Here is a 12391-nt window from a genome sequence, read left to right on the forward strand (position 1 = left end):
CAAATACTAGAGAGTACAGTCTGCTGTATTTCTAGCAACAGATTTTAGGTATTTTACCTTTTGGCAACAAATAAAACAATCTAGGCTTTTAGCACATAAAACAAGGCACAGTTCTCTATTAAATAAAAACCTTTAAAAGTGGTGATTAAGCCAACTTTTTCAAATTACTCAAGATCTCACTTGATCACAAGATCAACACTTGCAATTCCTCAAGGAAATTAAACAAAGGGTGATTACTGCATTTTCTAAACAATAAACAGGAAGAATTCTCAAAAGCCATATCATTATCTAAACTGGGATGATATAAAACCATTTATAAAAGACAATTTCATTTACCTTTATGTGCAATGTGAAATAAGTCCTCTTGCATTTTAGTAAATTCTGATGATGTTTCAGAGCCATCAGAGTAATTTTTCTCCTCTACAAAATCTATTGTAGATAAGTTTGGATTGGAAGCATGCAGTCTCATAGGGGCAGAAAATACTGAAGGCACCTGTAAGTAGGATAGTAATTTGTGATGTTTTTATAAACTGTAAAGAAAATTTTGTTTTATTGTGCCCACCTGGATTCCATGTTGGAGACACCAAAAAATGAAAAAAATTACTGTCAATTATCAATAAGCTTTGAATGGATGGCACCTGGCAAATGAAACCACAGATATAACTTGTCCCAAAGTGCCATAATGGGAGATTGCCAAATTCAAAAAAACAAGTCCATTGAGAGCTGTTAAATATGCTAGGTTATTTCTCCCCACTCATAAGTATCTAATCACATGGCCTCTGGATGCAAATGTGCACAAAACTATCCAGGGAATTTGCAAAAATAAGCACTCATAAAAAAAACACAAAACAACCCAGCAAATTAGAGAAGACTGAAAATGGGTGAAAAACATGGCCAGTGTCCTGAAGATAACAGGACAGATTCTATTGCAGATTTTTGTCTGATATATTACCACTTAATATGAGCTAATATAGGACTCTGCTTAAAAAGGATTCATATTTCTTTAACTGGTCATGCCAAGAAGTGATCAATAACTGAGGTTTTAGGAAGATGGGCTCTGAAAGGACTGAAATTACCTGTAACATTCCTTTAGCCTCTTTCCCAACAACTCTGGATCGCCACCTCCTGTGTGTTCTCTTTTCCTTCTTTGGGCTTTCAAAAGGTCCAACCTTTTAACAACACACAGGACAAAAACAATAGAGGCTGCCATAAATCTAACAACACTAAGAAACACCTCAATTCTTTAGGATTTGGGGTAATTTTTTGGAATTGTAAGGGAAAAGAGCTTTTGGTTTTGTTTTGAAACAACAAACCTGCATTGCATTTATAGCAGGAGCTGAATATGTCCTGTGAAGAACATCCATGCTCTGTAACAGCTGATTCATCTCCAGTAAATATGCGTGACAGTTGGAGAGGTCTGTTTGGAATAACAGAGTATTTTCAGTTGCCCTAAAGTAGCAGAGACACTGACAGTTTTCTTTGTAGGCTAGTCCTATTTTGACTGCAGCTAGCTTAAGTTATTCATTGACTAAAAGACTTAGACTGCTGGATAAAATTATTGTATCCTATAGTCAAGTTCAAATTCAAAATACTGAAAAGCATCTATATGTTGTGTATAATGATCATGGTATCTTCCCCTAGCTGGATGCAGAAAAATGAGAGTAATGTGATAATTTCTACAGTTTGAGATTTGTCAGAGCTCCTCATGGTGAGGGTAACAATGCCACAGGCATCAACACTGAATTGTGCATTCAGACCTAGAGGTGAGGCGCCTCTGCACTAGAGATGAAGCTCGCTGGTAGGTAGAAATTTAACAAATAAATAGCACATAGACACTGCCAACATGAGGAAGATCTTCATGCTCTTAGGAAAGCATGAAAGCAGAAGGTGACTTTGAAGTACAAAGACTTAGTGCTTTTTAAGTTACTAGATTTTGGATGCTTCCCTTTTTCCAGCCTAAGGATGTTCAAATCTTACTACTGAATGTGATGTTCCCATATAAAAGAAAATGTACTGAAATGCATTGGTTCCTTGAAGACCTGCCCACAACTGATACCCCCACATCCAAAATTACCAGTTCTTTTGCAAACAAGTGAGTAACCACTTAACCAACAACCACCTATTTCCTTCCTCCAGTTTCAGAGAAAATTCTAACAGTAATGACTACTTAGTGTATAATAATCTCATTGTTAAGAGAAACTATGCTATTTAATATTAGGCTACCTTCAACTTTCTTCAAATATCATTACCTCTTGAGCATTTTTCCATGTCTTCAGAAGACTGTAGCCAAGATGAAATCCTGGACTCATTGCTCGAAAAAGAAAATGACAAATTACCTCCAGTAGATGTTGAATTTTGTTTGGTCAAGCTGCCTGCCTGTTCCAAAGAAGAACAAGTGAATTATTAACACACAATATTTTAATGTTGTGCACACTAATTCTGACAACCAACAGTTGAGGACCATGATTCATGGACAAGGACTGAAGGCATCAATTACACGGAGGGGAAAAAAGTGTATGATCTAGACTAGGTATATAGTCATTGAGCACAACACCACGATAACTAATGTAACTGCTGTCTGCAAGCAGTAGAAAAAGTCAAGGAACCATGAGAATTTACCAAAAACTAAATGTTGAGGGAGGGCAAAGTTCTGCATAAATTAAGTCAACACAGTCTTAAGCAGTGCTGAGGGAAATATAGGTTGGATATTAGGAAAAAGGGGTTTTTTTTGAGTGATCAAGTATTGGAATTGTCTGCCCAGGGAGGTGGTGAAGTCACCAGCCCTGGATATGTTTAAAAAGCGACTGGATGTGGCACTTGGTGCCATGGTTTAGTTGAGGTGTTAGGGCTCGGTTGGACTCGATAATCTTGAAGGTCTCTTCCAACCTGGTGATTCTGTAAAGCAATTAAAGTACCATATCTGAAGAGGACCAAATTCAGTCTGGTCCTCCTCCATGCTTTCCAAAGAAGCCCCAAAAGTAACTCAGATGTAACATGCACATTTGGTGAAGCTATTTTTCAGTGTAAATGCAAGGTATCACTTACAATTTTGACACTAGATGTCATTTAGAATTTTATACAAGGTTGAATGACTTCAGCGTGGATTTGGCTTGACAGGCCTTAATACAGGGATGGTCATATACCTTATCTGGGTAAAGACTACCCTTTGACAACACCTCAGTAAACATTTTCACACTTAGTTCAATTTCAGCAGTGCCTATCATCAGATCCTTCAAGAGGTGATGGAAATTCTGCGTAAGAGCTACATGAGCAGTATAATTAAATAACTTCCAATAGGAAGAAATTTTTACCCAGTACTATTACCAGTTAATAGTAGCCTAAAATGCTGTTTTCTTCTCTGATGTAACTACAAATAATAGCCACTCAAATACCTAATTATTTGTACATCTCATTAAACCTTTCATTTTCAATAAAACCCAGGTCAGGAAGATGCACAAATCACATGCTTTTTCAACATCTTGTTGATAATCTGTTTTAAACTGTTTTATTTTAGTACCATTACACAGCCATTTTACTGGCTATGAGAAAAGCTGACTAAATTGTTTGGCTCTTCTCTGAAGCATACAATTTACCAACTTTTTTACCCCCTTCTCACCTTATATCAGAACTCCAGTAAGTGCTAATTTTAAATCTATAAATAAGAAAATTCATCTACATCTCAGTCAGTTGCCACTTTCTTTGTTGCCCTTTTGAAGCTTACAACATAACCACCAACCTGAGTTTCAGAATAAAATAAAATGCAACATCCATGTGATGTCATTTGGTATTGTGTCAGTGTGCAATAGCAGTAAGCATCAGTGAGCACTTGTTTTTAAATTAATACAGCTTAACTGGCTTATTCCTACATAAAGCTGTACAAGCTTTAGTCATGTATTTAGACATAAACATATACACACACATATACATATCCAAATAATAATCTCAGTACCTTTAAAAGCACAAGTAAACTGAATTTAATAACGGCCAATTACATTGGCATTTTGTGAACCAATTCCACATTTATCTCTTCAGAAATTGGCCTCACCTAACCATCTTTTCCAGAAGTCATACACATAAGTGACATGAGCATGAGGAAAGAAGGAAGTAGGGATTGCCAAGAAGCAGACAAGAGAGAGCTTGTGTAGCTCCAGTTTTCATAGTTTTGCTTTGGATCAGCACAGTTAAGCTTCAGAATCCAAGAATTCCATATAAACGTGTGTAGATACCTACACCTGTCTCTCAACAACAATAAAAAAAAAAAGTGAAAACCAATCAAGTGTTGCTAAAAGCAAACAAAATGCAACTCAAAGTTCACTTGATATATATTTCTTAAAATAACCTAAGTGCTGGACTGATATCAACTAATGCCAAGCTAAGGCTGGTGTGAATTGGCAGATTTCCATTTAGCTTGAGCACAGCTAAGGTGATTAACTGCAGCTTAAGAACTATCCCCTTCTATTTTTCACATGAAAATAAGTAGGGCTTCTTTGCAGCGCAAATCTGGATTAATAGTCTGAATTAAAGTCTTTCATGCCAAAGAAGAAATGGTTAGTTTCCTGACAGTAAGCATAGATTTTAGATATGCTGGGCCACACAGTGACCAGGGGTTTTGGGGGTTTTTAAGAGGGCACCAGCATAAATATACCATGGACTTAGCAATGTTCCACTTCTGCCCTTGATATTCTTCCCCACTTCTATCCCCGCTGTCTTTCAGGAGAAAATAACTAGATGGCCACAGGAGATTTGCCATTCCCTTGCAGACACTGCCTGGGGAGATCAGGCTGTCAGAGCCACGGAGCTGCTGGCACACGAAATGCGTGCAGACACGTCTCTGCAGAACGGCCTTGTTACCGCAGGGTGAGTTATTGTTCCTTCAGCTGCCCGCTCACACAGATCTCCTCCCTCTCGAGCAAAAAGCTGCTCAGACACATGTCTGTGTTTGCTAAAACTCATCCTCAATTACAGGATAAAGTGTTGAACTCTGGGTATTGGGGAACGAGCCTACTCAGACCGTGAAGTAATTACAACAGGGAAAAGAAAGCCTTGGGTAGAAGGAGAACAAGGAGGGCATTGCTGCTCAGGAATCATTCTGAAGCTGACAGAAACAGTTATTACATTTTAATTGTAGTAATGCAGAACAGGTGTTTTTGATTCTCAAAAGCAACCAGTGATTCTACATTGGAGCAGAAGAGCTGCTTTGGGTGAAGGTCAGCCAATGTACAGACAGCTGAAGACACAGAGGCAGTGTTCAGGCACAGAACACACACCATCCTCCGTGAAATTGCAAAGAGGCCGTTTATGGGGTTGGACCGAGTATCTGTCTTGTCATTTGTGAAACTAATTCACAGACTTTACTAAAAGAAAAATATTCTGATGACTAGACCCATCCAGACCCCATATCCACCCACAGCACAGTCCTTAGATTGATCTGAGTAATGCTTCTCCCACAGTTAAAAATATAAATAGTGGTCCCAGTTGATGGCTTCTTGTACAATTCCTATATACTCCTTAGTTAAGTAGTCAGCTTCATTCATGTAAAAGGGGAGAGGGTTTATAAGCTAAAGGATATACAACAAAATGCTAAAGGGAAAACAACTGAGTAGTCTTCTGTGACTAATATTCACCAGCACATATCAGACAAATACTGATATATGTCCCAAAAATTATGAGGATTCTAAATCAATATACGGTTTTGAAATGCACTGTGAAAATACAATTTACTGGATTAAAATAGTGAAAAACTACTACAAAATTTAACAGCATCATAAAGGAAACTGTTTGGGTATAAATCAATAAATAATAAATTTTCCTCTTGACATTTTAGAGCATAACTGAAATTCCACCACAAACTTCCATTATGCTCTTTATTTAATGAACACAAATTAGACTAATTTAATTCCTTATGAAAGCTCATTATCTATAAATAAAAACTATTACCTTTCTACCTGGAGAAGAATCACAGAAACCAGGGACAGAGTCTGTAGTAGTAGACACAGGGAAGAAAATATTATTGGCGTCATGAGGAAACATGGAGATTTCATTCTGACGGTACATTCTGTGGTGGCGAAGTTTTGCTACCCATTCATCAAACAGCTCCTGAGACTTCACCTACAAAAAATTTCAGGGTTGATGACATTCACATTCAAAACAACTAACAAGGAAATGATGGTATTTTGTGCTCATTAGACAGCTAGCCTGGCTGACCTCTACTGGCAAAGTATCAGGGAAGTTTTTCTAAGGATATTCTTACCACAATGCACACTGCTTAGGCATGACAGAAAATTAATCACAAGATAAAGTCAGGGAAAAAAGAAACTGCAGTTAGTAATTATGCCTTCCAATGCAGAACACAATACTAGAGCAACTTAGATTGAAAAAACCCTTAAAATTTGAATAAACCCCCTCACATTTAATTTGTAATTTCTTAATTGCCATAGTTAAAGCTAGGTCAGTGTTTAACTAATTACAAATAGAAATTTGATTTTGTTGATGTATCTTAAAACAATTTATTCCACAAGTATAAATCCCCATACCTGACCATGGAAAACACTTCCTATAGATAAGACAAGGATGAAAATACTGAAAATAAAAGCACTTGTGCACGAAATGAAAAAAGCACTGCTAAACATGAGGCATCTTCAAGGTTTCTGTTCAGAACAGGGTTAGTGACTCTGGGCCCTGAAACAGTACAATAAGACCTCTCCAGTTATTAAGTGCAGGCTAATCTGATGAGACTAAGAAGTCATTAGTGTAACTGACAAACCTCTTACTATTAAAAAATAAAATGCTCCAACCTACACAGCTAATGGCAGTAGTTTGGGAGCAAGGTTATAACAATCTTGAAGACCTACCTTCAGGTGGTATATCTGCTCCTCTGTATCCAAATCTATACATTTTGTTGATTTCTTTACAGACATGACAGAAAGCCCAACATCAATACAGCCATGAAGTTTTCCTCTCTCTATCTGCAAAAAAGTAAGAAGTAAAAACACAATCACTCCAGATGAAAGAAAGAGAATAAATACTACCTTCTGAAATCAGCACTTCTTCCTCTCTCAAGCTACTATTCAGAACTGCTGAAAACTCTATTTCTTGATGCCAACAGTAGGGAATTATTGTTATTTTGGATAAAAGAGTGGTGTTACTTTATAAAGGCCTTAAAGGGTTTCAGATCACTTACATCAGCTCGGCATTTAGAATACTTCAAAATCCCTCTGTCCAAAAAGAAGTATCTCTGTAAACAGAAATGTAGAGAATTAAAAACAAACAAAACACATTAGAAAAGCCACAAACAGAAAAATAGCACAAACACATCTTCCCCCATTCAATTTCCTTGGAGAGCAGAATTTCCTTCTGCTTTTATGTAACCTTTTTGTCACCAAGCCACACCAAGTAAGTCTCACTCAAGCTTTCAGATACACATTCTTTTCCTACCTTGTGCCAGCCTTTCAGAGGCCATTTCCTCTTTTTCAGCAAGCAGCCCTCCTGCTTCTGTGGCTCCTGGGTACAATTCATTGCTCCCCGGAGTCCTTCTACAATTTCCCAGCTGTCCTGCTTAAACAGAAAATCCAAATGTAGATCTTATTTCTTCCAAAGAACTGAATTGTTAAGAGAGATTCAAGAAGAAGAAGGCTATAAGAAAAAAAGACAAAACCCAATTGATGTTGAAATATAACCAAGGATCCATCTTTACACTTTATGTATCATCAGAGAGATAAGGGTCTCTTTAATTTTGATAGAAACAATACCACTAAATAAAACATAATTTTTATGACACCATCCTTTATTGAATATATGTGCTTGTCAGAATTTTATATCTATCTTTTCCTGCACATATACACACACAGTGCATAACCAGAGCATAATCAGAATTTAGCAAAAAGCCTTCTGTCATGAGAGACAGAAACAGCCAATGTTAAAAGGATAGGTTTTGCAGATTATGAAGCAAAAAAATAAGACACTGAAAATGAAGACCTTTTTTCTATAAAACTCTTTTGTCCATACTCAGTAACACAAGGTCTTGTGTTGGTGCAAATTGCAGCCTCCCTGAGGCAAAAATAATAAAATAAATTAAATCAAACCAAATGAAAAACAGATTAAAAAGCCAGGGAAGTAACTCAAGTACTATAAGGGATATGACAGAAATGGAAACTACAAGAAAAACAAAGCTCACCCTTTATCAGGTAAAACTAATTAAAAGTGAAATCTCTTTTTTTTTGCCACCAGGAACTCTTAAATGAGAGACCTTGCAGCAACAAAACAGAGAAGAGTCTAAATCTCATAGTATTTTTATAGTTTTTATTTATGGAACAACTACAAATGACAATGTAACATGAGTTTCAAGATTTCTGATCAGAGATCTCATGAATTATTTATTGGCAGGATTTGGCAGATGTAGAATTATAAATAACTGTCAGGAAATGGTATGTGCTAGTACCATCCCCTTATATTTGAAAAAGATAAAGCATACTTTAATACATAGAGTATAATAACAAAAAAGGACTAGTGTGAAGCACATTAGGGAAAAAAGAACTATTCCAGGAAGGTAAGTACTCATGGTGATCCCTGCAAGATATGTAGGGAAGTATTCCCAAAAAGAGCTTGACTGGCTCCAAAAAAAACATAAAAAGAAAAATGAAACAAAATTAAACAAAAAATCAGCAAGTGTGCTAGCTGTCCTCATTCATCTATCTTCAGAATCCTTAAAATTCCTCTCTATAAACCCAGAAAAAAATTACATCAGGTAATATGCTCATTACTTGTGTAATAAGGCACTACAAGCAAACCATATCTGAAAAAGCATCTATGAATTCCACCACACTCTTGGTAGCACTCTATCATTTCTCTGTTACATGTGCCTCATTTAATAGAACAAATGGGTAAGCTGCTCTGCTTTCCTGTTTTGAGTTTGGTCTCCCAACACTCACCATGCAATAGGCCACAAGCAGTGGAAATGTGGGGCTGAGCTGCTCCTGTCAACCAACACCCTACAGACCCTATCCAATGAAGCTGGACTTCCACAAGTCAAAAGTGCAGTTGTCCTAACCAAAATTTTTATGAGGGAACACATTTTGTCATATAATTCTAATTAAGAACTAACAGGAACAGCTGCAAGATTAAGAAAAATGTTGTGTTTATGGTTTTGTTTCTTTCTTCTTGAAAGTAGACAAGAAGAACTTAGAAGCTGCTTTGCCCAAATACCAAGCAAGCTATTTCCCTTGTCTCGCCAAAATACATTAAACTGCAGTACCCAAACATGTAACTTTTCCACTGAGAATTAATCTGGTAGTAGTGAACAGAAGATCCTTTTCAATATTCTCATGCTGGACCTAACGAAAGAACTTTCTCCAGGTTTGGGATCAAGTTTTCACAGAGTTTGGTCATGCATAAACACAGCATATCATTGAAAGAGTGATTGCAGGAGACAAGCAGAAATTTGATCTCAGCCAAGAAAGATTTACAATATCATAGATTATCTTGGGCTGGAAGGGACCTTACAGGATCATCTAGTTTGAACCCCTCTGCCATAAGCAGAGACAGCTTCCACTAGACCAGACTGCTCAGAGCCCCATTCAACCTGGCACTGAACACTTCCAGGGCTGGGGCATCCACAAACTCTCTGAGCAACCTGCTTCAGTGGTCTCATGACTTTCACAGTAAAAAATCTCCTAACAGCTGATCTAAATATGCCTTCTTTCAGTTTAAGACCATTCCCCCCATCCTACCACTATGTAAAAAATCATTCTCTGTCTTTTTTATACTCTGTTAAGTGCTCAAAAAGGCTGCAATGAGTAACCACAGAGCCTCATCTTTCTATACGGATAAGCTTAGAAGAAAGGGACTCCTCAAGTGAGACAGACCCATGATACTGGGTGTGTGAGGTGAAAAAAGAATCAGCTGAGATATAGCTCAGCCAATGACACCATCTGGAACATACAATGTTAATAGTTTTGATCAAACTTTTAATACAGAATACAACATTCCATTACAACTCCAATTTTGCCTGCACGTCTCCTGCAGCGCAGACCCGAGCTGTCTCTCGCATTCCTGCAGGAAACTCATATTTATCACAGTTCTTCAGGTCAGCAAGGTGCCCTAGAATGTGCCTTCTTAAATAAAAAGTGTGAAAATGGGAAGAAAAGCTGAAGTGGAAGCACTGCTTCCCCTCAAGTGGGCTTGGCAGCCTGCCAAATCTCAGGTAGAAGGCAAGTCTGCTACTCATCTCTCTACCCTGGGAACCTCACAGTTCAACTGTCAGCTGTACATAAAGGTAGCTTAGTTGAATTAGAAATGGATCCTTTTAAAAGCTCACAGAATTAACAGTTTGGGGATATTCTGGATACATACAAGGTGCCATGTTGCATTAACACAATCTGGTCCTCTTCCATATGCATTTTTCCAGAAGAATCCAGCCTTTCCCACCTGATCAAACTCTCACATTGTTCAAAAACACTGCTGCTGTGACTGGTTTTGGATCCATTTGCTCCACCCAGACCCTACAGATCTTGACCAGGTTTTTTGTTTTGTGAAAGATTTGACACCTCACTGAATGAGGAAAAAGCGTCAGCTGGCTATTCCTGGGAGCAGCTGCAGAAGAGAAAGAAAACTGCTTACTCTCTAAAATGAAGGCAAATGAACCAGGCTGGTCGATTATCATCTCTACTCATCCCTCTGAAATAGCAGAGGAGCAAATTGGAGACAAAGGATTTCCTGAAAGCATTCAGATTATACTCCTTTTTGCTTATTCTTACCCCACAATAGGGAACTGAAAGAGATGGCTCAAAACATGGCACTAACTTGCAAAAAAACAATGACACCCCCCCAAAAAAGACCCCAAAATTCCCAGATGAATGGCATTAACAATTCTAGCATAAGTCTGATGTCTAGATTGGTTGTATTTTAAGATTATGATACTACAAAATATTTTGCATCATTATGGGCCAAAATCTACACAAAATGATCAACACTGCATTTGCTGTCTGGGAATTTCGCTTGAGACTAAGGAAGGACAAAAATTTTTGCTTTTCTCAGGTCCAGAGGTGCTCATTTCAGATCAGCACTGAAAAATCCCGCTGTACACACTCCTTGGCTCATACTTGGTCTATGGCTGAGGAAAAAAAACATGGAGTTTGGTCTTCAGGGATAAGTCCATTATTAGGTAAATATATTCATTTTCTTGGTTTGATATAATAAAACCTTCTCATTTTCTGCAATATTCTGCACCATACAGCTTCTTAAGGCAAATTATTTCAGGGGAAATTATCAAGTAATGATTCTGAGTGGCTCTCAGACTGACGCCTGCGATTGCAGCTCCCTGAACGAAACAGATGACAGTGCCACATTTTCTTCCAGTGCAAAATGCAGTCAGTTGTACCAAATATTTTAAACTGCCAAAAATAGAAACCTGCTTTGTGGAGGATAAGGGTTGGCATCAGCTGCAACTAAGGCATTTGTTATGGTTCATAAAATTGGCAGAAATTATTTAATTTTCTTTTATGGAACGTGAGGGTTTTTTTTAAACAGTTCTCCTGTCACAAAGCTTTTCCCTGGTGGATCTATTTTAAAAGTTAGTTAACATATTGGATTTAAAAATAACTAGCACAACATACCTTCTTTTGATCACAGGTCAATTTAAATTTAAGGAAAGTCAACACAGGTTTTGTTTCCTCACAAAACTCAATTTGAGTTGCGTCTCTGTAGCAGAGATCCCTTTCCATAACTGAAGGAGAGGGGAAGAGAAAAGCAAAGAGCTGGGAAGTGGCAGTAGCCTCCAACTTCTCATGGGGCTTCAAAGTGAAGATGAATTTAGCAGAAGAGGATTAATTGTCAACCTGTTCAGCTCACACAGCAAATGTATTACATGGGGCAGGAAACAGGCACTACATGTAGCAAAGGAAGGAGTGGATCCCTCACAGTCCTGCAGCCCTGCTTAAGTCAACTCCTTTCTAGCACAGTGGCTCGTTTTCTGCATCACAGGAGTCATGCTCCACACAAACAGTCCTCCAACATGTAACAAAACTTCAGCAGGCACAGCAGCCTGGCACTACTGTGCTTCCCTATCCCAGCCTCAGGTCACTCACTTGGTGCTGGTGTACACCAGCAATAAAGCCTGAGTCTAGGAAATCTGGAGACTCAGAATTTAGATCCTGCTATTTTTAGGGCAAACTTCACCCTGCTTCAAACTCTTCTTCCCTCTACAATTTTCAGATCTTCTTTCTACTTAATCAGATTCAAAGAAGTACTGGATCAGAGCAGCAGCACAGAGAAAAGCACCAGTTGGGAAGATCTGTCACTAACCCACAAGCACGAGAGATGCAAGTGTTTGAAGGAGGAATAAGCCTTCATGGAGCTGGAATATGAAGAAAAGAACACAAAAATCATAGCGTGTCAC

General features: G+C 38.0%; 1 protein-coding gene across 6 annotated transcripts in view; it reads right to left on the reverse strand.

Annotated features, from left to right (window-relative positions):
- OSBPL3 (oxysterol binding protein like 3) overlaps positions 1-12391 on the reverse strand; it is an 87173-nt gene that overhangs the window by 33174 nt on the left and 41608 nt on the right. For 3 of the 6 annotated variants that reach the window (XM_058833008.1, XM_058833010.1, XM_058833007.1), the window contains 8 exons: positions 7435-7554; positions 7181-7234; positions 6852-6965; positions 5938-6108; positions 2250-2376; positions 1314-1417; positions 1077-1169; positions 337-493 (listed from right to left, as the gene is read on the reverse strand). In XM_058833008.1, the coding sequence (XP_058688991.1) occupies positions 337-493; positions 1077-1169; positions 1314-1417; positions 2250-2376; positions 5938-6108; positions 6852-6965; positions 7181-7234; positions 7435-7554 (940 nt within the window). Of the gene's footprint in view, positions 1-336; positions 494-1076; positions 1170-1313; positions 1418-2249; positions 2377-5937; positions 6109-6851; positions 6966-7180; positions 7235-7434; positions 7633-12391 lie in introns of all 6 variants that reach the window. The other 3 variants (XM_058833009.1, XM_058833011.1, XM_058833012.1) reach the window with 2 other exon arrangements.

This window comes from Poecile atricapillus, chromosome 2, assembly GCF_030490865.1.
Source record: "Poecile atricapillus isolate bPoeAtr1 chromosome 2, bPoeAtr1.hap1, whole genome shotgun sequence".
Lineage (NCBI taxonomy): Eukaryota > Metazoa > Chordata > Aves > Passeriformes > Paridae > Poecile > Poecile atricapillus.